Source organism: Desmodus rotundus, chromosome 5, assembly GCF_022682495.2.
Source record: "Desmodus rotundus isolate HL8 chromosome 5, HLdesRot8A.1, whole genome shotgun sequence".
Taxonomy (NCBI): Eukaryota; Metazoa; Chordata; class Mammalia; order Chiroptera; family Phyllostomidae; genus Desmodus; species Desmodus rotundus.
Genome location: NC_071391.1, coordinates 100,367,596 through 100,395,356, shown reverse-complemented (window position 1 = coordinate 100,395,356; position 27,761 = coordinate 100,367,596). Strand labels below are relative to the sequence as shown.

The 27,761-nt window shown below is 37.9% G+C and overlaps 1 protein-coding gene and 1 pseudogene across 1 annotated transcript in view; one reads left to right on the top strand and one right to left on the bottom strand.

Annotated features, from left to right (window-relative positions):
- Positions 1-27,761, top strand: part of TMEM131 (transmembrane protein 131) — a 220,076-nt gene that overhangs the window by 86,610 nt on the left and 105,705 nt on the right. Inside the window, exons 5-6 of the mRNA XM_053925284.2 lie at positions 6,428-6,551; positions 25,421-25,537. Of these exons, the coding sequence (XP_053781259.1) occupies positions 6,428-6,551; positions 25,421-25,537 (241 nt within the window). The remainder of the gene's footprint in view (positions 1-6,427; positions 6,552-25,420; positions 25,538-27,761) is intronic.
- On the bottom strand, positions 20,458-25,285 carry LOC128781067 (ferritin heavy chain pseudogene; annotated as a pseudogene).

Below are 27,761 nucleotides of genomic sequence, written 5' to 3'. Positions count from 1 at the left end.
ATGGAGTTGAGTCTTCATTATTCGTGATGCCTTCTACTAACTTCTGTCCGTGCACAGCTGTTGAAATAAACACACATTGTCTGTCTTTGTACTTCTGTTACATATTTCACATTTAAAACTTACATATGGTACATTAAGTCCAACAAGATTGTCTGCTGATTTCTTTTGCTTTAGTTAAGTTAGGTTTACATTTTTAAGTGGTTTTGCTGGGCTACATTAAATATTTGCTATACCTTTTCTTCTTGACCCAGCAATGTACTGATTTAATCACATGCTATAAATGCTTTGTTGGCTTGATCTGTATAGCAGTAATTTTAGGGCTTCGGAAGCATCCTTAATGGAACACTTTCTAATATTTTCCCAGAAGTTTTAAGTGGAGTTATCATTGCTCACTACATTGACCGAGGCACTGAAGTTTTGTCTAAGGAATTCTGTGAACTTTTTCCACTGCTTGTCATTTTTGCAAATCCAGAAGCCACTCTTAAAACCCCCTTTGCAGTATCTGGAAGAACTTCAAGTTGGATGGAATTTAACACTCCAGGGTGCGTCTGATTGCCATTGCAGAGCCTCCAAGAGGGTTTCAGGCTCTTATGCAAGGAAGCAGCTCTAGTTCCTGGCCACTTTCTAGACCCCACATGCACTGGCTTCTCTCCCTGCCCTGACCGTCCCTGCTGCCCTCTAGAACGTCTTTCAAAAATGGCTATCTTTGTTTTCATTCATTTTGTTTTAATTTATTCTTTAATTCTACCTCTTTTCCTTTCCCTTTCTTTTCTTTCCCTCCACCTCCCTCCCACCCCTGAACAATTGGTTGGAACAGTCTGGGCAAAACCACCTCTCCCCTTGTTTCTCCCCCTTTAGTTACTTATGCCAGTGCTGTTAAATACTGCCTTTTCCATAACTCCTTTTTTCATGCATTTATTGCCTACTGTAAAAGATGCTTTGGGTGGAAACTTGGTTTACCGAGTTGTTTGGTTTATATAATAATTAAGAGATTTGATATAAATCTTGATATCAAATCTAAAGCTTAAAATGGAGACTTAATGGCTTAAAGAAAGTGGAAATTGGGTAGACTTATAAAAATGGAGGTGTTTATTGTCAAATAAATTCAGTTCCTCAAAGGCATTTCTCCCTTACCACTTTTTGGTATTCCAAGAAAATCTGGTAGGCCCTCTTTTCTAATGGCATATTTGGTGCCTTTTAGCTTTTCAATTTCTAACTGGTCCACCAATACCCCAGCTTCACCTTCAGTCTAAATGTGTTTTTAGAGAGGGTCAGGTTTTGTGGTAATAGAGTAGTACAAAGTAGTACATAGTTGATTTGGTGCAGCTTCCTGCCAGAAGTTGTGTTATTAAGAGTGCTGTGTGTCATTCATAAGGTTTGTCTCAGGGCAGTGGCTCGGCCGTCTCTTCAGCTGATGGCTGGCATTGCATGTCTTCTTTCTGTGGCACAGGGACCTCGCCATTGACCACAGGATTGTAGCTTACTTTCCGAGCTAGCTTCTGATTCATAACTGCTTCTTCCTGATTCTTCTGAGCCTCGGACTCTTTTAAAATATGAAAAATGAGTAGCTCTGCTCTGACAGTACAGAGAATAGCTGTATATTGATTCAGCTTGGTTTATTTATAAATAATTCACACTGTCCCCTTTGGCCCTACTTCTGTCTTTGAAGCAACTCATAATGGAAACAAACAGGACAAGCACTGGCAGGCATTTGAAAATCTCTTTTATTTTTAAATCTACTTGTCTAGCCAAGCAGTCACACATGCTGCTTATGACAAGCAGAATTTAGAGACAGTCCCCAAATTCCTGGCCTCTGAGGTGTACCATCTCCCAATTGTATTCAGTCAAGCACTAATGTAGATGTTGCTCTAAATGATTTGGAAATGTAGTTAGAGTCACAAATCAGTTAACCTTTAAGGTACAGAGGTGATCAGGGGACCTGACCTGATAACCTGAGTCCTGTCGGATCTGGCTGTAGCAGTCAGAGATAGAAATGCTGGAGAAGTGTGAGAGGTATTTGATGCAAGGGAGTATCATCATGCTGGTTTTGGAAATGGAGGGGGCCATGTGTCAAGTAACTGAGAGCATCCTAAATTTTGTCAGCGACCTGAATGAGCTTAGAGGAAGACTTTGAGGTTTGATGAGTGAGATCCTGAGCAGATAAACTAGTCATGCTTTTTATACATTCCTGACTTTTGATTTATAGAATTGTAAGATAATAAATGGGTGTTAGTTTGAGTCTCTAAGTTTGTGGTAATTTGATATGCAGCAGAAGGCTAATGCACTGCTTATTTATATTTACAAGTAAGCATGTATTAGTTGGCACATGACCAGGATTTTCCATACAGGAGTGTCCATCCTTTTGGCATCTCTGGGCCACACTGGAAGAAGAAACGTTGTCTTGGGTTACACATTAAATACACAAACACTAACTGATGAACTGATGAGCAAAAGAAAGGTTTTAAGTAAATTTACGATTTTGTGTTGGGCCACATTCATAGCCATCCATGGGCTGCAGGTTTGAACACCCCTTTAGTGTGACCTCTCTCTTCATTCTCCCACTTTATTGTGGATTCTGCTCATATCACCAAGGGAGCTGAGGAGAGGGTGGGGCAGGGAAAGCTGTTCATCTGAGGTCCCTAAGCAGGTCTGCCCAAGGAGTGCTCTTCCTGCTTCCCAGTTTCTGGGTAGTCGTGGCATGGACTACCCAGAACTTCAGGACACCTCCTGACACTCTTCCAAAGACCTTCCCTCTCTCCTTGTTACTCCAAACTTCTTTGAAAGCATAAGTAGATGACCCTTCTTGTCTGAGCAAGGGTAAATTTTTGTAGGGTAGGCCCAGGGCCTTCCCTGTTAGAAAGGGCAGGGCAGCCTCAGCAGCACTGCAAATCAAGCATTCTGATCCACTACAGTGTTTTCAGGTTCCTAGAACCTTTCCAAACTTGTTTCCTTACCCCAGAGTCCCCTCCTGCGGTGGACTGTCTTTCATCCTGTCTTCTTGAAGAATCCCCCAGATTACCTGTACATCTTATACCATTGTCTTTATCTTAACTAGGATTGATTGCATGGAGATCACAGGAGGAAAAACGCTAAGAACAAATTCATAAGGTGAATGACTGGTTGTAAGTTAGCTAACAGGACATTTGAGAGATAAAAGCATATTGGTTGAAGAAAGCACATCATCAGTGAACTTTCAGGATGTAGAGAGGACATTTTTATTTCTGTGTACTGTTATTTTCCTTGCGTGTCTATGTAAAGCTTGAAGAAGAAGAATTTATCTTGCATACTATCTTTATGCAGCTTCGGATTCTTGCAGCATTATGGCCATGGTTTGAGGCCCCAGCTGGATCTGTACCCACTTCCCTAATTGAGTCATGGTCTTGTGACCTGCCCCTCCTCCCAGCGTGGGATTTATGAGCCTGTTTGTTGAGGGGTTCAGCAACTAAGAAAGTCTGCACCTGAGACAGCAGGGATTTCATACATTGGGGGCTCCTGGGTTTGAGGAGCTTCTGAGGGTGCTCACACCCCTTGCTCTGGATACCCTCTGTCTTTCCTCAGGACCCAAGCCCTTGTTCCACTTTGGGATTTTTGCTAGTGGCTGAACGGTTAAACCACAGAAAGATGTTGGCCCTTGTGTTGGCTGTGCTGTAAGCCATGAGATACTGTTGGGCAAGCCCTGGCAGGCACTTGAAAATCTTTGTTTTATTTTTAGATCTACCTGTCTAGCCAAACAGTTACACAGGCTGCTATGACAGATAGAATTCTAAGACAGTCCCCAAATTGCTGGCCTCTGAGGTGCACGCACATCTATCTCCCAATTGTAGTCAGTCTAATACTAATCTAGATGTTGCTTCTCTGGGTAGAGTAGAGAGTGTCTCCTATGGAATGCCAGCTTGCACAGGCAATTGTGGGCACAGCTTTCCAGTGACTGTGAATGCAGCCAACTCATCTGCTCCCACTTTTGCAAGAGGTGGTAGCACCTGCAGTGATAAGCTCTCAAAAGGACAGTAGACTTTGGTTTGGGCCTTAGAGGCACCAGAAAACATTTACCCCTAACAACAACAAAACTTAATGTCAACACTATAAATTCTCAAACTGATGTACAAAATAAACAGCTGTTTGTGTTGTTTATTAGTGTTGGCTGTTAATGAAAACCTTAAAAATGTGTTAAATGTTTAAAAAGACAATGAAGAGTTTTTATTTACATAAAGTTTTGTGAAACTTATGTGTATGAACCTGACTTCTTGGTATATTATGGAAGGGAGATATTATTATTCTGTTCTAGAAAAGACAAAGTGTTTAAAATAATCCAAGCCTGAACAGTACATGAAGCTGTAGACGAAAATGAGTAAAATACTGGTGAATTAGATTTTGATGTTGTTTTAGATGATATTGACATCTCATAAAACCTGTCAAGAATTATTTCATCTTTTTTGAAATTTTGGGTTTGGCTTATTATTTTTGTCCATACTCTTCAAATATTTCTACATATCATGTTCCAAAATACTAACATTTCTAGTTATGGCCTATATATCGCTATTTTTTTTTATTTCATTCGTTCTTTTAAAATATTCTAAACATTTTGCTGAATTCTGAAGTAAATTGTCGATCTGCTCTTCCAACTCACTAATACACCTTCACCTATCTATCCCATTTATTGCCTTTATATGGTATATTTTATACTAATACTTTTGTTTTCTATGATTTGCTTCATTTTCCTAATATCTTGCCATATCTCCTTAAGTATATTATATTATGCTTATTTTTAATTCTTGATTCAAGTTTTCTAGCTATAGGTCTGCATTATTCAGCCTTTATTAGATGATACTGTGAGCACAACCAAACCCAAAATCTCAGTGGGATTTAGACTGAATGAGCACTCCTATCTGGGAAATGCCACTTTTCTTGGCAGAGGAAAGAGTTCAAGAAGGCTCTTAAAACTTCATGGTGGATGTTACTTCTGCTCACATTTCATTGGCCAAAGCAAATCATGTGGCCAAGCCTAATGTTACTGAACTGGAAAAGTGTAACTTCACAGGTTCAGACAGCAGTTTGGAAACAACAATACAGTATATCATGACATCGTACATAGCTTCTAATAGATTGTTCTCCTCACAGATCCTGTTATTTTGAGGTATGACCTTAGGAGCTCCTGTCTTGTAATGCATATTGAGGAAGGACAGAAGGCCAGTCCTTGGTCTTTTATCTCTTGTGAATTTAAGAGGGGAAATGATCCCCACAGTGGAGCCCCAGTTCCACACATACAGAAGGAGGTGCCCCCCCCGATAAAATCAGATTATCTTCTGGAGGGTGGGCCCTTTATAGTACAGGCTTTTGCCACTAGGTGAGTGTTCTAGGAACCCGTCTGGATCACTGTACGAGCTGGAGTTGTTGTGAGAGGCTGCATTCAGCTTCAGTGAATTTTTTTTGAAGACTCTTTGAATGTGTTTGCCCATTTTATCATGGGTGATTTATGAGTGTACCCGCATTGAGTACTCAGCAGTTTTTGACCAAAAACAGTATGACCCCTGTGCCCCACGCTTTCTACTTGTTTTGTGTGTTTGCTTCCCCAATGAAAAAAGTCATCAAAGGGGAACATTTTGCCAGTGTGAAAGAGGTGAAACAAAAAATGGCAGAAGCACTAAAAGGCAACAAAACTGAAAAGTTCAAAAACTGTTTTGAGCAGTGGAAAAAACATCTCAATAGGTGTATTTGCATCAAAATAGTACTTTGAAGGTGACTGAAGTTTAAACATCCAGGAAATACACTATTTTATAAATAAATTCCTTTTTTTGGCATCCCCCCTCATAGACCACTGAGTGTGTGATATTGATCCTTTGAGAGGAGGCAGTTAGTATAGTGTGTTAGAACATGAACTAGAGCCAGATGGCTAGATTCAAATTTAGTTTCCATGTGTGACTTTGGGCAAGTTAATTAAGTTTCCTGTGTCTCCATATCCTTATCTATCAAATGAGGAAGATAATAGCCCCTAGCTCATGAGGCAGGTCTTCTGATACAACTTTGCCAATTTCTCCTCCTAGATTGAAGAGCAGGGATCAATGGAATAGGGAAGAAGAGGACACAATTCTAATTAATAGGAAGGCAGGGTGGTATTACAGAAAGAACTAAAAGGATCTGTCCATTCTGTTCTCTGCCTGCTTACTTACTACATTGTAAGCTCCATCCAGGAGGAGACTTGTTTCCTTATATCTCAGGATCTGGCTCAATGTGTGACATATAATTGTCACTCAAATATTTGTTGAATGGTTAAATGCATTTTTATGTATAAATTTAAATATAAACCAATTTAATAAATAGTTTTATACATTTGTATGTGTATTTGTCTAATAATTTTAATGTTTGATTTTTTTAACAACTAGAAGTTATCTTTGAAATATTTGTGACAATTTTCTTTTTGTTTTTATAGGCCAGTTGGAATGCCAAAAATGGAAAAAGTTTACTTACATAATCCTAGTTCTGAAGAAACTATTACTTTAGTATCAATTTCTGCTACAACATCACATTTTCATGCATCATTTTTTCAAAATAGGGTAAGTCTCTCTTATGGCAGATTTCTCTTGAGTTTGAAATTGAAATGTCCAGAATTTTTTATGTGTAATTTTATTTTCATGTAATTAAAATCTGTTTAAATGTTTCACATTTGTTCTGGATTTCAGCTTACCCCATTTCCTAAGAATTATTTCTTCTGTTAAATACATGTTTTTCTCAACATGAAATAGCTTATCAAGTCAACTTTGAACCTTAAGCCCTCTGAAAAATGTAGTATTACTATGTTCAGTTGATTTTCTTTTCTAATAATAGGTAATTCCTCAGCATTGTGTGAGTTTTCTATTGCTGCATAATAAATGCCCACAAACGTGATGGCATAAAACGAAACCCACTTACTAGCACATGGTTCCCTAAGTCATAAGCCCAGTGGGTTCTTTGCTCAGGGTATCAAAAGACGTTGGCTGGTCTGAGTCCTTGACTGGAGACTTAGGGGGAAATTCACTTTCGTACTCATTCAAGTTGTTGGCAGAATTCCATTCCTTGTGGTTGTAGAATTGAGGTCCCCGATCCTATGCTAGCTGTTGGCCAGGGACCTCTCTGAGTTTCTTACAGCACCCACGTTCCTTCTTCAGGCCAGCAGTGGTGTGTCACATCTCCCTCACACCTTCAGATATCTTTGGCTTCCTCGGCCACCAGTGGAGAAGATTCTGCTTTAATCATGTCATTAGGTCATGAAAACCTGGATAGTCTCCTTTTTGATTAATCAGAGTCAATTGACATACCCTCAGTTTCACCTACAAAATCCCTTTTATCTTATTTGTGAATAATCACAGGTGTGGTATCTCCTCACATTGACAGTCAGAAATGAGGGCAAGAAGTTTGGGGGTTACTTTAGGGTTCTGCCTACCACAAGTATCCTCTATAATTTTACTTACAATCATTTTTGTAGAGAGTATGCAAACTTGTTATTAAAAATATAATTTTTATCTGACAAAAAATTGGGTCTTAATAAATTTTGAAATTGAGAGAATGCATTAAACCTTAATATATAGGCTTCCAAAATAATTAGCTAAATAGCAAATATTGAAGTAAAGTAAATGAATGAATCCTAATTTCATCTTCCCAGCAATATGACTAAATAGCTAAGGAGGTTTTTTAGCATATAAAATTATATGTAATTTAGATATTTACATTTCTCCTTTCTAAAACCCTGTTTCATTACATGTCATAAACTGACAACTTTAAAGGTACAACATACAATACTGACTTTTTAAATTTAAAAGTATTCTATAAATAAAGAATTGATAAATCAGCATATTAATTTGATAATAAACATTTTAATTTTTGTGGTATTCATGGAGAACATTCCCTTTTTAAATTTGTTTTTAATTATAACTGACAAAATATATAAGTTTCAGGTATATAACAGAGAGATTAGATATTTACATACTTTACAAAGTGATCCTCCCCATGAGTCTAATACCCATCTGACATCATACATAGTTACCACAATATTAATGACTATATTCCCTGTGCTGTACTTGTATCCCTGTGACTGTTTCTATAACTGGCAATTTGTACATCTTAATCACTTCACTTTTTAAGACCACTTGCCCCTCCCCCAGTCTGACAACTATCAATTTGTTCTCTGTATCTATGAGTTTGCTTCTTTTTGGTTTGTTAATTTTTGTTTTTCAGATTCCACATCTGAGTGAAATCACGTGGTATTTGTCTTTCTCTGACTAGCTTTTTCACTTGGCATAATCCCCTCTCGGTCTATCCATACTGTTGCAGATGGCAAGATTTCATTCTTTTTATGGCTGAATAATAAATAGTTCATCCTGTTTGTATATGTATATGTATGTATATCTTCTTTATTCATTCATCCATTGATATGGCTAGGTTGCTGCCATGTCTTCACTACTGTAAATAATGGTACAAGGAACATAGGGTACATATATCTTTTTAAGTTAATGTTTTCAATTTCTTCAGATAAATACCCAGAAATGGGATGCTGGGTTATATGGTAATTCCATTTTTAGTATTTTGAGGAATCTCCATAGTGTTTTTCATAGTGGCTGCACCAATTTGCAATTCTACCAACAGTGCATGAGGGTTCTCTTTTCTCCACATCCTCGCCAACAGTGTTGTTTGTTGATTTATTGATGACAGCCATTCTGACAGGCATGAGATGATACCTCATTGTGGTTTTGATTTGCATTTTCCTGATGATTAGTGATGTCAAACATCTTTTTATGTGTCTGTTGGCCATCTGTATATCTTCTTTGGAGAAATGTCTATTCATGTTCTCTGCCCATTTTTTAATTGGATTGTTTGGGAGTTTTTTTATGTTGAGTTGTATGAGTTTTTTGTGTATTTTGGATATTGACTCCTTATTAATATATCATTTGCAAATATCATCTTCCGTTTAGTAGGTTGCCTTTTTGTTTTTGTTAATGGTTTCTTTCATGTTGCAAAAGCTTTTTAGTTTGATATTGTCCAGTTTGTTTATTTTTACTTTTGTTGTTTTTGCCCAAGGAGATTGTCCAAAGAAAAATATTGCTAAGACCCATGTTAAGGAGTTTCTGCCTCTGTTTTCTTCTAGTGTTATAATTTCATCTCTTACATTTAATCCTTTAATCCATTCTGAGGGATTTTTTTTTTTATGGTGTAAGAAAATCGTTTCTTTTTTTTTTTTTTTTGCATGTGTCTTTCAAGTTTTCCCAACACCATTTATTGTATATGCCCCATTGTATATTCTTGTTTCCTTTGTCATAGATTAGTTGTAAGCATGGGTTGATTTCTGGGCTCTCTGTTCCATTCCATTGATCTTTGTCTGTTTTTGTGCCAGTACCATAGTTTTGTACAACAGTTTGAAATCAGGGAGCATGATACTTTCAATTTTGTTCTTTCTCAATATTTCTTTGGCTATTCAGGGCCTTTTGTGGTTCTGTATAAACTTTAGGATTGATTATTTTAGTTCTGTGAAAAATGCCATTGGTATTTTGATAGTGATTGCATTATATATGTAGATCGCTTTGGGTAGTATGGACATTTTAACAATATTAATTCTTTCAATCCATAAGCATGGCATATCCTTCCATTAATGTGTGTCTTCATGAGTTTCTTTCATCAGTATCTTATAGTTACAGAGTAGAGATCTTTTTCCTCCTCAGTTATTTTGGGTTTTTTGATGCCATTGTAAATGGGATTGTTTTCTTAATTTCCCCTTCTGATCATTCAGTATTAGTTTAGAAACCACAACAAATTTCTGTATGTTAATTTTCTATTTTCCAACTTTACTGGAAAGTTCATTTATTCTGATAGTTTTTGGTGAAATCTTTATCTACATATACTATCTGCAAATAACATATTTACTTCTTCCTTTTCAGTTTGGATGCTCCTTATTTCTTTTTCTCATCTGTTGCTATGGCTAGGATTTCCAATACAGTGTTGAATAAAAGTAGCAAGAGTGGACATCCTGATCTTAGAGAAAAAACTGTCAGCCTTTTACCGTTGAGTATAATGTTAGCTGTAGGTTTGTCATATATGACCTTTATTATGTTAGGGTATGTTCCTTCTATACCCACTTTGTTGGGAGTTTTTTTATTATATTTTATTTTTAATATTTATTGTAAATTGATGTTGGATTTTGTCAGATGTTTTTTCTGCATCTATTGACATGGTCATGTGATTTTTATCCTTCGTTTTATTTATGTGGTGTATTTTGTGGATTGATTTGTGGATATTGAACCATTCTTGTGTTTATGAGGTAAATGCCTCTTGATCATGGTATGCAATCTTTTTAATGTATTACTGAATTTGGTTTGCTAATATTTTATTAAAGATTTTGACATCTGTGTTTATCAGAGATATTTGTCATGTAATTTTCTTTGTAGTGTCTTTGGTTTTGGTATCAGGGTAATGCTAGCCTCATTTGGTATCAGGAAATCCTAGCCATAGTAACAGACAAGAAAAAGAAATAAAAAGCATCCAAATTGAAAATGAAAAAGTAAACATGTTATTTACAGATACTATATGTAGATAAAGATTCCACCAAAAACCATCAGAATAAATAAGTTTCAAAGCTTTCCCTCTTCTTCAGTTTTTTGAAATAGTTTGAGGATAGGTATTAATTCTTCTTTGAATACTTCGTAGAATTCATTTGTGAAAGCTGTCTGGTTCTGGAAACATTGTTCATTAAAATATTTATTGAAGTAGCCCTGGCTGGTGTGGCTCAGTGGATTTGAGCACCAGCCTGTGAACCAAAGGGTCACCAGTTTGATACCCAGTCAGGGCACATGCCTGGGTTGCCGGCCAGGTCCCCAGCAGGGGGCATGCAAGAGGCACACATTGATGTTTCTCTTCTCTCTTTCTCCCTCCTTTACCCTCTCTATAAAAGTAAAATAAATATTTTAAAAATAAAATATTTCTTAAATTTCCTTTGAATTATTATTTGTTGTTACCTAAAAGCTGTTTTTATAGTTTTTATAATTACATAAAATTTTTTAAAGCAATAGTTCTCTCAGGTAATTTTCTATCTCTAAGTTTCTTTACTTGAAAGCTATTTTTGCAATTTTTATAAGTGAGCTAATGGTCTCAAATAATAGAATCCCAATGCTGGGGGAGACCTGTGTATTCATCTAGTCTGGCACCCTTATTATAGTAATAAAAACCTAAATCAAAGAGGGTTTGGCCCTGGTAATGCAGTTAGTGACACTAGCCCAGGTCTAAGTGTTCTGTTGGCCTTACCAGTGATTTGGATCACATTAAGCTCCAGTTTGCAGCATATACACTTGAAGCTTGTGTACAGAGACGCACATATGGATGAATGGAAGCACCCTGCTCTCAGGCATTCAGACATGTTAGGTTAAAGGTAAAATAGTGAATTGAAAATAGAAACAGTTTTAAAATAATTCACAACTCCACTACAGTTTGTATTTTTTAACTTGTTAACTGTCAATGCTAATTAAGCAGCATTTTGTTGTTTCTAAACTTATTTAGGCTTTACTCATATTAAAAGATGGGGTTTTTACTTTTTCCACAATACAGTCACAATACAGAAACTAGATCAAGAGTTCCAAACACAGGTTGTTACAGGGGCCAAGTAGGCAATGTAAACAAGAGAAGCAGGCCAGGTGGAGTCGGGGGACCTGGAGAGAGCACATGGGCCGTCCACAGGGATCAGTCCCCAGTGGCTCCAGCCAGTGGTTGCCATGTCGGGGTGTTAAGCGCATGTGCAATTCTTTGGGCTTTCCAAAAAGAGTCAGAAATAATCATTTTTATATGATATCCCAATTTTTACATATTGAAAATGAATTCATCTTTAGAAAGACAGATAGTGTGGACCAAACAAGATAAGCCAAAGGTCACCAATTTGACAGTTCTGCACTAGACTCTCTCAGCGACTTACTTATACTCATGAATCTTCTGCAAAGAGAATAGTTTTCCTGAAAATTCTTCAAAAGATAAACTAAATGTATATGTAGTCAAAGAACAAGTTAAGAACCAACCTGTGTTCCATTCCTCAGGAGATGAAATTAAACAATAAAATATAATCTATCCCTATAAACATTTACCTTTAGGTAATCTAGGTTTAGAGTCAAAGGAGATAGCTAAAATCTGTGCTGTATTCTCTTTCTTCTTCTTCTTACTGCTTTCCATCTTTATTCCCTCAGTAAGTACTGATCCCAGAAGCTCCAGGAGTAGAGGTGGAATGAAGTCTTGGAGGAAGAACTCACATGTTTCCCCTCCACCTCAATTTTATGCCAATAATAAGATCCATTAGGAGAAAATGAAGAGAATGTCTCATGTCCAGGAGAGCAAATCAATCCTTTCTGTATATTATGACTCTGAGTGCCTTTGATACCTTCATAATTTCTAATCAAACCTTAATTTCTTTGAGAATGAAACATTTTCTGTAATTCACTGAAGTTTTTGATTATTAACCAATGTCATCTCTACATTAACCAACCGGAAAAGAATAATTATTGTTTAAAAGGCCAAGTTTTACATAACTGTATTCTAATACACACAAATAATCCTCCTTACTAAAGTTTTGATTTTTAAGACCACCTGGAAATCAAGAAGAAAAACATAATTATTTATAAGTATCTGCTAATTAAGTCTGTCTTATTAATCATAATTAAAATTATATAATATTAAGACTGAAATGTAGGCCTATTTATCTTTCATGGCTGTATTGTATATTGGCCATAAAATATGTAGTACATGTTTTGTGTGAAAGAATAAAGATTTTTAATACCCTGTAGTCAAATTTTTATTACCTAAGAATTATAAAATTGGAATAGCTTACACACATTGGTAAGCAAACAAAAATTGTTTTTTCCTTGATTATTTAGAATGTTTTGATTGGTTAAATTTTCAGATAAACTGAAGATTAACTAGGATAATATTTGTTTCAATCTGTGACTAAAATTAAAATGTTTTGGCCAAAACTTATTTTATTTCAGGTTAAATTCTGACATCCATGCATTTTATTGGGAATTGAACAAAATATGATATTAGTAGTAGTATGGAATATTATGCAGACAATAAAAAGAATGAAGTAGACCTGCTCTGTTAATATGGAATAATGTGTTATATATGTTAATATGTAATAAAGCACATTGTAGAGTAGAATATTATATCCTTTTTATAAAAAGAGGAAAATCTGTTTATATTTAGATATATTAAGAATAGCCAGAGCATTGTACAGGCCAGTAATACACAGGATAACTGGATAACCTGAGAAGGATGAGAATGAAGGAAGATTGGTGGCATTAACTTCATACATCTTTCCAATATATCTAATCTAAGTGAAATAAGCACTTAACTACTTTTGTAATTTAAAACATGTAAGAAATTATAAACTAAAAAGTAGCTTGCCACCTGTGTGGAAATCGGAATTAATTCGAGTACCTCCTAGGTTCCAGGCACTTCGGATTCATCAGTGAATAACGGAGATTCTTCTTATGGTACTTAGACACTTACCTCTGGGAGGTGGGGGGTAGGGTGACATCAGCAGCCTAGGGGAGGCAAGAATAATAAATAAATACTTATTATAAGATGTTAGTTGATGATACAGATTGAGAAAAGAGGGATTAGCACAGTGGGGATATGGTTCAATTTTTAACTTTTTTCTTTTAATTGAGATATAATTGACATACAACATTGTGTAAACTTAGGGTGTACAGTGCATTGAATTCATAGATTTATGTATTGCAACATGATTACCACCATAGGATTAGCTAACAGGCCTCTATCACTGTATAATTAACTTGTGTGTGTGTGTGTGTGTGTGTGTGTGTGTGGTGGGACCATTAAGATCTAGTCTTAAGAACTTTGCAGTTTATACTCCAGTACTATTGTTTGTAATCACTATTCTCTGCATTAGATCTCCAGAACTTACTTATTTACTAGTTGCATATTTGTATTCTTTTTTTTTAAATATATTTATTGACTATGCTATTACAGTTGTCCCATTTCCCCCCCACTCCACTCCATCCTGCCCACCCCCCTCCCTCCCACATTCCCCCCCTATAGTTCATGTCCATGGGTCATACTTATAAGTTCTTTGGCTTCTACATTTCCTACACTATTCTTACCCTCCCCCTGTCTATTTTCCACCTATCATCTATGCTACTTATTCTCTGTACCTTTATCCCCCTCTCCCCCTCCCACTCCCTTAATGACAACCCTCACGTTCTAGTTGTTTGCCTGGTTTGCTCTCGTTTTTGTTTTATGTGTGGCTGTTAATAACTGAGTTTGCTGTCATTTTTACTGTTCCTATTTTTGATCTTCTTTTTCTTAGGTAACTCCCTTTAACATTTCATATAATAAGGGCTTGGTGATGATGAACTTCTTTAAGTTGACCTTATCTGAGAAGCACTTTATCTTCCCTTCCATTCTAAGTGATAGCTTTGCTGGATACAGTAATCTTGGATGTAGGTCCTTGCGTTTAATCTTGGGTAATGTAATTATGATGTTCCTTGGCGTGTTCCTCCTTGGGTCCAGCTTCTTTGGGACTCTCTGAGCTTCCTGGACTTCCCGGAAGTCTATTTCCTTTGCCAGATTAGGGAAGTTCTCCTTCATTATTTGTTCAAATAAGTTTTCAATTTTTTGTTCTTCCTCTTCTCCTTCTGGCACCCCTATAATTCGGATGTTGGAACGTTTCAAGGCGTCCGGGAGGTTCCTAAGCCTCTCCTCATTTTTCCAAGTTCTTGTTTCTTCATTCTTTTCTGGTTGGATGTTTGTTTCTTCCTTCTGGTCCACACCATTGATTTGAGTCCCAGTTTCCTTCTCATCACTATTGGTTGCCTGTACATTTTCCTTTGTTTCTCTTAGCATAGGCTTCAGTTTTTCATCTGTTTTTCGAATAGACTCAACCAAGTCTGTGAGCATATTGATAACCGGTGCTTTGAACTGTGCATCCGATAGGTTGGCTATCTCTTCCTCGCTTAGTTGTATTTTTTCTGGAGCTTTGAAGTGTTCTGTCATTTGGGCCTTTTTTTTTTTTTTTTTTTTTTTGTCTTGGCGCATCTGTTACTTTAAGGGGCGGAGCCTTAGGTGTTCACCGGGGCGGGGTAATGCTGGTCGCTGGGCTGTGATGCTGTGCGTGGGGGAGGGGCCAAGTGGGAGCAATGGCGCCCGCCTCACTCTCCTCCGGATTTCAATCTTTCACTCCGATACCCACAATCAAACTGGGCCACTCTGGTGCTGGTTCCCAAGTAAGTGGGCCTGTGCACACTCTAGGCCCCTGTGGGTCTCTCCAACAACCTCTCCTGTGAGGCTGGGAGTCTCTCCTGCTGCCGCCCCAACCCCCACGGGCGTTTTCAATCAGAGGTTTGAGGCTTTATTTCCCTGAGCTGGAGCCCTGGGTTGCATAGTCTGCTGCGCTCCCCACTGTTCGTCCGGTTTATCTGTGCGCAAATGTGGTGCTGCGGGGTGCTACCCACTGCTCTGCCTGCCCCACTCTCCGCCACTCTGAGTCCAGCCCTCTGGGTTTATCTGTGCAAATGTGGGGCCGCAGGGTCTGCTAGTGCTCGGACTGCCTGCGCCATTTGTCCCACACTCCGCCAGTCTCAGTCCCACCACAGCCACGCGAGTCCTCTCCACCCCGGTGCCCGTCTCTGCCCCTCCTACCAGTCTGGATGAATGTCCATTTTCTATTTCCTTGGTGTTGGTCCCCCTTGCTGTTCGATTCTCTGTCAGTTCTGGTTGTGCGAGGAGGCGCAGTGTGTCCACCTACGCCGCCATCTTGGTTCTCCTCGCATATTTGTATTCTTAAACAACATATATTCCCAATCTTCCCTCCCTCCCCCATCCCCTGGTAAGCACCATTTATTGTTTTTACAAGTTCAGCTTTTTTAGATTCGACATGTAAGTGGTAACATAAAGTATTTGTCTTTCTCTGTCTCTGTCTGACTTATCTAACTTGGCATGATGTTCTCAAGGTTCATCCATGCTGTCACAAACTGCAGGATTTCCTCTTTCATGCTTGAATAATACTCCATTGTATGTGGTTGTGTTTTTTATCCATTCATCTGTTAATGACACTTAGTTGTTTCCATATAGACTACTGTGAATAATGTTGCAATAAACATGGGTGTGCATGTATCTCTCTTTTATCCTATTTTCATTTCCTTTGCATATATACCCAGAAGTGAGATTACTGGATCATATGATAATTCTTTTTTTAATATTTTGAGGAATCTTCATGCTGTTTTCCATAGTAGCTGTACCAGTTTACATTCTCACCAACAATGTACAAGGACTCCCTTATCTCCATATCTTCTACAACAGTTATCTCTTCTCAATAATATCCATTTTATTGAGGGTGAGGTGATACCTCGTTGTGGTTCTGATTTGCATTTCCCTTATGATTAGTGATGTTGAACTTTTTATTCTTTCTTTCTTTACCCAAGGATGTTTTTTTTCATTGCTTTTAAAGAGAAAGAAAGGGATAGGGAGAAACATCAATGTGAGAGAGTAGCATCGATTGGCTACCTCTCATACTCATCTGGACCAGAGATTGCATACACCCACACCCAGACCAGGGATTGAACCCTCAACCTAGACATGTTCCTGAGCAGTTATCAAACCCTCAACCCTTCAGTTAGGAGATGACGCTCCAACTAACTGAGCCACACCAGCCAGGGCGAGCATCTTTTCATATCCCTGTTGGCCATTTGGATATTTTCTTTGGAAAAAAAAAAATGTCTGTTTAGATCTTCTGCCCATTTTTTACTCATTGCTTGTCTGTTGTTTTATGACATTTTGTGTGTTTTGGAAATTAACCCCTTATCAGATAAATTGGTTTGCAAATATTTTCTCCTATTCTGTGGGTAGCCTCTTCATTTTATTGATCATTTCCTTTGCTGCACAGAAGCTTTTTAGTTTGATAGCCCTACTAGTTGAATTTTGCTTTCGTTGCTTGTTTTGGTATCATATAAAAAAAAAATATGTTCCCAGACCAATGTCAAGGAGCTTCTTTCCTGTGTGTTCTTCTAGGAGTTTTACAGTATCAGGTCTTATGTTTAAGTCTTAATTCATTTCAGTTTTGGTAAGTGGTGTAAGATGGGGTTCCAGTTTTATTTTTTGGCCTGCAGTTATCTAGGTTTTCCAACACCATTGGCTTCTCCCCATGGAATATTCTTGCCCCCTTTGTCAAATATTAGTTGACCATATACGCAGGGGGTTATTTTGGAGCTTCTATTCTGTTCATTTGCTCTGTATATCTGTTTTTACACCAGTACCATACTGTTTTAATTACTGTAACTGTAGTATAGTTTGAAAGCAGGAGTGTGATACCTCTGGCATTGTTGTTCCTTCTTACGACTGCTTTGGGTATCTGGGGTCTGTTATGGTTCCAAACAGACTCAGTGATACTATTATTTATTTTGTTTAATGATTTTGTTGTCTTTAAGTAGAGTTGAGTTTATTGTTGCCTACTAAGAGTTAAACCCAAATATTCAGTTATTAGGTCTTGCTCCAGGGAACATGCAAACTGACACCCTATACTTTAAGTATAATCAACGTGATGCAGTGGGTCACCTATTTTGGTGTACAGTGATGCACCGCATTACGATGTTTTGTTCAGTGATAGATCGATCACATATATGAAGGTGGTCTCATACATTATAATGGGGCTGAAAAATTACTGTCACATAGTGACATCGTAGCTGTCAGAAAATCATAGCACAATGTATTACCATTTTCTTCTTTCTTGGTCTTTCCAAAGCAGTGCTATTGGTGAAAAATGCCTCAGGGCACTCACCTGGGCTTCGGTGAGCTTCCCATAGACATCTCTTCTTTCTACACTAATGTTATTACTGGACCACCCCATGATTCTTTCTTTGATTGCAAGACGCCCTTCAGCGAGAATCATCGGGAAACTCTGAAGAGAAAGGACTTTATTACTGACAGGCCAGTAATACAAGACACGCCTGGGAGAGAGCAGCAGGGGCCTGGTCTGATTTTATTGGGGTTAAGATTGGGGGTTTATCTTTAATGGTGAATTTAAAACACCATAAGAGTGGGGACAAAACATCTTAAGAGTGGGGATTTAAAGTAAAGGAAGAAAACCCCCCAGTAGCCCAAATGATCAGTTAATCTAAATCAACCAGGATCTCTAAAACAGGAGCATCAATCCCTGGGGGGAGGCGGACTGCTTCTTTATCAAGTCCTGTGTCTGGCACTGCTTTTGTTGGCTTTAAAATGGATGCCTCTGCAATCAAAGCTTAAGTCAGGCGTTGCATTAAAAAAGAAACGCCAATTGTTGGAGCTCACACGACAGCTAACTTGTGGTGATACTGATGTAAACAACCCTACTGCTCCAGTCCTATAAAAGTATAGCACATACAGTCACAGTGTAGGCTGTGTCTAGGTCTAGGTAAGTGCACTCTATGATGTTTGCACAACAACAGAAGCCTAACCACACATTTCTCGGGATGTATCCCCTAATTAATCTGCACGTGACCGTAGAGTTGTCAGTTATGACAAAGTCATGTAATGAACAACTCAAGTCTCTGAGGATAGCCTATTCTAGAACATTATATAGATGGAACTATGCAGTACAGAGCTTTTTGAGTCTATTGTCTTTCATTTCAAATTGATCCAACTAGTTGGATGTTTCAGTTCTTTGTACCAATTCTTTGCTGGGTGATACTTCATTAGAAGGCAGCTTGCAGTTTATTTATCCGTTCAACAGTTAAAGACATTTGGGTTGTTTCCAGTTGAAAGGTATAATAAATAAAGTTAATATAAAATATTATGTATAGATTTTTGTATGAACATAAATTTTCATTTCCCTTAATAAATACTTAGGAGTGGAATTGCTGGGTTGTGTACTAAGTGCACACACACACACATATAATGTTTAACAGTTCTTCATGGTAACTGTACCATTTTGCATTCCCACCAGAAGTGGCCGAGAGTTCCAGTTGCTCTACATCCTTATTAGCTCTCTACTGTTAAGTTTGCATTTCTTTTTCTCTTTATCTTAGTCACTCTAATAGGTGTACAGTGTTCTTTTTTATTTCAATTTACATTCACGAATGATGAATGATTGTTGAGCATCTTTTGATTGACAAAGTCCTTTATTACCTATGTGATTGACATAAATCTTCCCCTTCAGACCGTATCATGTCTTTATGGTCTCTCATAAAATCTTTCAAAGAATAGAAGTCATTAATTTCCATGAACTCCAGTTTATCAAATTTTTGTTTTATGGGTCATGCATGCTTTTGGAGTTGTAACTGAGAAGTCTTTGCCTAAACCAAGGTCAAGATCTTCTCCAGTTTTTCTTCCAGAAGTTTAATTGTTTGAGAATTTACATTTAGGTCTGTGATCCATTTTGAGTTAATGCTTGTAGATACTTTGATGAGATATGGATCAAGAGTCATTTTCTTTTGTTTTGCACATGGATATATAGTTGTTCCTGCACCGTGGGTTGAAAAGACTGCCTCTTCTCTTTGAAATCCCTCTACATTTTGTCAAAAATCAGTTGACCTTGTATGTGTGGGTCTGTACCCTAGACTCCACTGTGGGCTAATGTGTCTGCCCTTTCACCAGTACCTCGCTCTCGTGATTGTTGTAGCTTTGTAGTAATTCCTAGAATCAGGTAGTGCATGTGCTCCAATTTTGTTTTCTTTTTCAACATTGTATTGCTCTTCTTTTTCCCTTTCCTTGCCATCTAAATTTTATAATCAGCTGATCGATTTCTTTTTTACAAATCTTGCTGAGATGTTTTATTTTGAATTACCCTTAAATGTACAGAAAAGTAAATACAGATAGTTTTCATATGTCCTTCACCCAGTTTCTCTTAATGCTGAGATCTTATATAAACATAGTACAATTATCAAAACCAGGAAATTAACATTTGTACAATACTGTTAACTAAAAAACTTATGAATTTCATTAGTTTTCGTATAAATGTACTTTTTCTGTACTAGGGTCCTATTTCACAATGCATTTCATTATTTCTCCTCAGACTGAAATTTTTATTTCAGTTGTGTTGGATATAGAAATCAGTTTGGGGAGAATTAATATCTTTACAATATTGAGTCTTCGGATCTGTGAATACAGTATTAGCTTTCCATTTTTTAAAGTCTTTCATTACTTTCAGCAAAGTATTATAGTTTTTAGCTTATAGAATTTACATATTATTAGATTTATACCTCAGTATTTCTTTGTGTATGGGTGCATGTTATTGTAAATAATACCTTTTTAAACATTAGAATTCCAGTGTTAATTGCTGAGATAAAGAAATAAAATTGTACGTTATATGTGGACCTTTATTTCTGCAATATTGTTAAACTCATTAGTTCAAAGAGCATTATTGAAGACATTTTTGGGATTCTTTATAAAGATAGCCATGTTGTCTGAATAATGACAGATTTTTCTTTTTTTTTTAAAGATTTTGTTTATTTTATTTTTAGACAGAGGGGAAGGAAGGGAGAAAGAGAGAAACATCAGTGTGTGGTTGCCTCTCATGTGCCCCTTACTGGGGATCTGGCCTGCAACCCAGGCATATGCCCTGACTGGGAATCAAACCAGTGACCCTTTGGTTTGCAGCCCACACTAGGTCACAACAAATTTTTCTTTCTGTCTAATGGGTATGCCTTTTATTTCGTGCCTCATTGCACTGGTATTACTTCCAATACAATGTTGAACAGCTATTATGAGAGAGGATATCATTGCTTTGTTTCAGATTTGGGAAAGAAAACATCCAGACATTCAATCATTCACCATTAAATATGGCCCTTTATCAGGCTGAGGAAGTTCTCCTCTATTTGTAACCAAATGCAGGTTCAACTGCCTGTTGCAACAAAAGCCAGACTTGTGAGATAAGCTTGTGAGACCAGAGGTGCTGATGTTTATTCAAGTGCCAGTTACCTGAGAAGATGGAGGACTCTCATCCCAAAGCCCATCTTAACATCTCTCAGTACAAGCAAGGGTTTTTATTAGGAGGGAGAGAGAAATCAGAATAAAGAAATCAGGGGGAGGGGGCTGACTTACCTACACGTAAGTCAACACAATTCATTCCAATGATTATTTTGAAACTGGTCGAGAAAGGTATCTTTTTTATCCTTGAGAATCAGCAAGTCTCCTGGAGCCAGAACATCCAGTTGCTGGAGTCAGCCTCCTTCCCTGAAGCTAATTCCTGGAACTCTTACACAAATTTGCAGCGTATCAGCAGGGTACATATTAGGTTGGCCAAAAAAGTCCATATGGATTTTTTTGCATAAAATAAAGAGACATATTTCATTCTCATCAAAAGTTTTATTGATTTGGATATTTAGAGTATGTCGGCTATGTCTCACGTGTTATAATGTTGATTATTCTCAGTTAGTGTCTCAATTTGACTACTGTCAACTTCAACTGGTCTTCCCGACCACGGAGCACCATCCAGTGAGAAATCTCCAGCACAAAACTTTGCAAACCACTTTCGACAAGTTCAGTCAGTCACAGCACCTTCTCCATACACTACACAGATCTTTTTTTGCATTTCAGTTGCATTTTTACATTTCTTGAAATAATAAAGCATAATATGCTGAAAATGTTGCTTATTTTCTTCCATCTTCAATATTAAAATGGCTACATAAAAATTCACCATTTTGATAAGTTTTTTTTAAATGCACGCTGATATGACAGCTGTCACATTACATTCTACCAAAATTGTTTCAAATGAAGTTAGACAACTAAGCAGTACTAGAGCCATCTTACAGGGGAAAAAAATGAACTTCTTGGCCAACCCAATATTAGTTAACAGTTCATCTTTTATAAAAACACTTTTAACTGAAAAATAGAGAGGTGGGTTACATATTGATGTAGTTTACTGAGATTTTCAAATAATAAATGAATATTGAATTTTGTCTTATTTTATGCAGCTATTGAAATGACCATGTGGTGTTTCTTCTTTAGTAAATTGATAAAACCAATTACATTGTTTTGATTTTTTAATGTTGAACTAGAATTGCGTTGTTAAGATAAAAACCACTTGCTCAAGATGTATTATCCTTTTTCATACATTGACTGGGCTCAGTTTGCCAGTACTTTGTAGACGATTGTGTGTCTATATTCATGAGGAATATTGGCTTATACTTTTCTTGTGAAGTCTTTGACTGATGTGGATGTTAGGGTAATGCTGGACTCATAAAATGAGGTGGGGAGTGTTCTCTCTTCTGTACGTTGGAAAGTTTATGTGGATGTAGCATTTATTTACTTAATGGTTGGTAGAAAATTCTTTTCTACCATTGAAACCATCTGAGCTTGATCTTTTCTTTCTTTTTTGGAGGGCATGGGGACTGGGACCAAATTACTTTATTTGAAAGAATGGTACAAATGAAAGAAGATATAAATGGATGGTTTGAAACAAGTTATAGAAAAAATGAAGGTAACTCCAACATGCACACGCTGCTTTGGTGACCAGGGAAGTCACTCCCATGGCTGTGGGAAGGCAGCCTAAGGCCTAGCTCTCTGTACTGCCTCCCGGAGTGTGCTTGTCAAAGAGATCCTCTGCCATGCCAGACCCAGGGGCCCCCAATCTGCACAGATGGGTTACGTGGTCACCCAGTTCTTCATTGGATTTCACCTGCTCAGACAGGTAGTGAGTCTCAATGAAGTCACACCAATGAGGGTAATTTTTTTCAGTGGCCAGTTTGTGCAAGTTCAGTAGTGACTGATTCACACTTTTTTCCAAGTGTATTGCACACTCCATTGCATTCAGCCACATTCTGGTTTCTTGATATCCTAGAGAAAGATTCGGCCACCTCATTGGTTCTGCAGCTTCATCAGTTTCTCAGCATATTTCCTCTTTTCGTGAGATTAGTGAAGAAACTATTTGGCAAAGTTCTTCAAAGCTATGTCATTGTGGTCAAAGTAGTAGGACATGGGCAGTAGATGTAGGAAGTGTAGAGCTCCAGATTGATCTGGCAGTTAATGGCAGCCTCCAAGTTTTGGTGGTAGTTCTGGTGCACCTGCGAGGTGGACATGGTCCTCCTGTTGTGTGGCTGAGGACAGGCGGCTTCTGGGCTCTGGCACAGTGGCCGCGGCCATGGGGCACTTGGAGGGAGCTGTGAGGAGGTGGCAGAAGGATAGATCTGGGTGGCTGGCTGGGATGGGGGTCGGGTGCAGCATTCCATTCAGCACTGTTGAAGCAGGGAAACCACAGCAACTCTTGTTGAAGACTTGAGCTTAGTCTTTTTTTGTGTAGGAAAGTTTTTTTTTTTAATTTTTTAAAGATTTTATTTATTTTTAGAGAGAAAGGAAGGGAAGGAGAAAGAGAGGGAGAGAAATATCAGTGTGTGGTTGCCTCTCATGTGGCCCCCGCTGGACACCTGGCCTGCAACCCAGGCACGTACCCTGACTGGGAATCGAACCAGCGACCCTTCGGTTCGCAGCCCATACTCAGTCCACAGCTACACCAGCCAGGGCGGACAGTTTTATTTTAACTTTTAATTTTTCAATTACAGTTGACATACAATATTATATTAGGTTCAGGTGAACAACATAGGGATTAGACATTTATATAACTTCCGTGATCATCCCAATAAGTTAGTACTCACCCGACGGCATGCATAGTGACAGTAGTATTGACTGTATACTCCCTGTGCTGTACTTTACATCACTGTGACTGTTTTTTATATTTGGCAGTTTGTTTAGGGGGAAGGTTTTTCATTACAAATTAAATTTCTTTAATGGATGTAGGACTGTATAGTTTTCCATTTCATTTTGAGTGAGCTTTGGCAGATTGTGGTTTTTAGATAACCATTTAGATGTCCATTTCTTCTAGTTTTTAAATTTATGGCCCTAGAGTTGTTGGTAGTATTACTTTGTCATCCTTTTTTACATGTAAAGACTATCTATAATGATGTCCGTGTTTCAGTTTTTATTTTGTGTTCCTTCTTATTCTTGGTAGTTCTGTCTAGGGTTTTTATGAGTTTTATGGACCTTTTTGAGGCATTGGCCTTTTGTTTTATTATTTTATTTTTTTTCTGTTTTTCATTCATTTCTTCTCTTGTCTATTCTCTTTCTTTTGTGTATTTTGGGTTTAATTTACTTTCTAGGTTTTTTTAGGGTGGAAACATAGATTATTGATTTGAGGCATTTCTTTTTAAAGTAAGCATGTAATAGTGTAAATTTCCTTCCAAGTATTGCTGTAAATTCAGCCAACGCATTTTGATATGTTATTTTCATTTCCAATTGATTAAAAATATTTTATAATTTATATAGTGACTACTACTTTGACCAATGAGTTATTTAGAAGGTATTGCTTCATCTCAAACTATTGAGGAATTTAACAGATATCTTCCTATTACTGTTTTGCTCAGGTATGACCTTCACTTACTTTGTATAGCATCAAAGGGTTTTGTACTCATATTTTAGCCCACACTTGGCCAGTGTATAAAAATTCTAGCTGAATTCATTTTATCCTCTTCTGTGGAAGCCTCATCTTCCCATTCTCTACCATGGGTGAGCCAGTACTCAACATTCCATCTCTACTTGGAGATGCTTGTCTTTCTTTAGATTCTGGGCTAGTTGATACACAAACTTAGTGGTAGGTTCAAGAAAAGTTTTTTGTTGTTATTGTTATTGACAATGCAGAAAAAATGTGTTTTACAACTTTCTACATACTAAGGTGTAGCAGTGTCATGTATTTTAAGCTATAATTTGGGGAGTATTTTAGAATTCTAGCCATAGAGACATAATGAGCAAAGTTGATGGCTTTATTAAAATGCATTTTAAGTCTTAATTGGAAACAGAACTGCAGTCTGTAGTCTCTTGAACTTCTCAAGCAGCCCTATTGTTTTGTTATAATAAATTTTTTATTTTTTTATTTTTTTGCTAACTATACTGGCATTCTCATTCTGTACAAGATAACAGGTGTGAGTTCTTGCACATACCTGTCACCCATGCCTTCTTTTCTAATGTCAGCTTCTGGCACATTTTGTGCCTTTGTAAATGGGTGACAGAGGTCAAGGGGTTGAGGTCTTGGCTTATTTCTTCTTTGGAGTAGTACAGGTTGCTGCTACATAGTAGAGTACCTGTATGTAAAAAGTTCAGATTCAGCTCACTCCTACTTCATTGTGTGATGATAAAACAATGTATAATGAGGCACCTCATTCCAGCCCAGCAACTGTTGAATGAACAGAGTCCAGGGAAATCATCTGTTATGCAGGGTTTCAGACTGCTAATTGACAGAGATACATAACTGTCGATATCAGTTATTTTCTATTATAAAATAGTTTGACTAATTTAAAGCTTAAACCTTAGGGGGAGAAAAAATAGTTTATGGAAATGATTCTGAGATATTTGTTTTAAAGAACTTTAAGTCTCTTAATTGTGGTTATCATGATCTGATTTTTTTTTTTTGGTTACTAATTTATTTATTGCTGTTCTTTTACAGAAAATTCTTCCAGGAGGAAATACATCATTTGATGTAGTTTTCCTTGCAAGAGTAGTAGGAAATGTAGAAAATACTTTATTTATTAACACATCTAATCATGGAGTATTTACCTACCAGGTAAGAACCAGAATTAAAACGTTTGTTTGTTTGTTTGTTTGTTTGTTTTATGGTCAATTGATTTTTTTATTGTATTTTTTCCATTACCATTTAGTCCCCTTATACCATCTTTCTCCCAACTCACGGCAATCACCTCACTGTTGTCCATGTTCATGCGTCCTTTTCCCTTTTTGCTCAATCCCTCCACCCCCAACCTCCCCCCACCCCTAGCTGTCATCTTCCTCTCTATGAATCTGTCTCTATTTTGCTTGTTAGTTCAGTTTGTTCATTAGATTCCACATATGAGTGAAATCATATGGTATTTGTCTTTCTCTGACTGGCTTATTTCACTTAGCATAATGTTCTCTAGGTCTATCCATACTCTCGCAAAGGGTAAAATTTTCTTCCTTTTTACAGCCTAGCAGTATTCCATTGTATAAATGTCCCATAGTTTTATCTACTCATCTACTGATGGACACTTTGGCTGCTTCCATATCTTGGCGATTGTAAATAATGCTACAGTGAACATAGGCGAGCATATGTTCTTTCAAATTAATGTTTTGGGTTCCTCCAGATATGTTCCCAGAAGTGGGATCTTATTTGTTTGTTAAACATATGCATCATCTTCGACCTATCACATGACAAGCTTTAAAGAAGTACATTAAGTCAGTGATAATTGTAAGTGTAAAAGATGAGACTTAGAGCATTTTTATAACTATTGTTCTGTCCCTGAATATTCCTATTCAAATTAGACTGAACCAAATGATCTTAAAGCCATAGCTGCAGTGTTAATGTAAGATTGATTGACAAAAGAATAGTAAAAAATATTTTCACCCTGACTTTTTTCCTTTTTGCACACTTATGAAGCATTCTCTATAATATTGTCAAGATTAAAACATACATGCCGATTCGAGAACCAAGATGGCGGCGTAGGTAGACACACTGCGCCTCCTTGCACAACCAGAACTGACAGAGAATCGAACAGCAAGGAAGTCCGACACCAAGTAGATAAAAAAGAAACATACATCCAGACCGGTAGGAGGTGTGGAGATGGGCACCGGGGCAGAGAGGACTCGCATGGCGGTGGCAGGACCCAGACTGGCAGAGTGTGGGACGAACGGGGCAGGCAGTCTGACCACTAGCAGACCCTGCGGCCCTACATTCGTGCACAGATAAACCGGGACGAACAGCGGGGAGCAAAGCAGACCTCGCAACCCAGGGCTCCAGCGCAGAGAAATAAAGCCTTAAACCTGATTGAAAACGCCTGTGGGGGTTGGGGCAGCAGCAGGAGAGACTCCCAGCCTCACAGGAGAGGTCGTTGGAGAGACCCACAGGGGCCTAGAGCGTGCACAGGCCCACCCACTTGGGAACCAGCACCAGAGGGGCCCAGTTTGATTGTGGGTAGCGGAGGGAGTGGCTGAAATCTGGTGGAGAGTGGAGCAGGCGCCATTGCTCCCTCTCGGCCCCTCCCCCACATACAGCGTCACAGCACAGTGACCAGCGTTACCCCGGCCTGGTGAGCACCTCAGGCTCCGCCCCTTTAAGTAACAGACGCTCCAAGACAAAAAAAAAAAAAAAGGCCCAAATGACAGAACACTTCAAAGCTCCAGAAAAAATACAACTAAGCGAGGAAGAGATAGCCAACCTATCGGATGCACAGTTCAAAACACTGGTTATCAAGACGCTCACAGAATTGGTTGAATTTGTTCGAAAACTAGATGAAAAAATGAAGCCTAAGCCAAGAGAAACAAAGGAAAATGTACAGGGAACCAATAGTGATGTGAAGGAAACTGGGACTCAAATCAATGGAGTGGACCAGAAGGAAGAAAGAAACATCCAACCAGAAAAGAATGAAGAAACAAGAATTCGGAAAAATGAGGAGAGGCTTAGGAACCTCCCGGACGCCTTGAAACGTTCCAACATCCGAATTATAGGGGTGCCAGAAGGAGAAGAGGAAGAACAAAAAATTGAAAACTTATTTGAACAAATAATGAAGGAGAACTTCCCTAATCTGGCAAAGGAAATAGACTTCCGGGAAGTCCAGGAAGCTCAGAGAGTCCCAAAGAAGCTGGACCCAAGGAGGAACACACCAAGGCACATCATAATTACATTACCCAAGATGAAAGAGAAGGAGAGAATCTTAGAAGCAGCAAGAGAAAAGGACACAGTTACCTACAAAGGGGTTCCCATAAGACTGTCAGCTGATTTCTCAAAAGAGACCTTACAGGCAAGAAGGGGCTGGCAA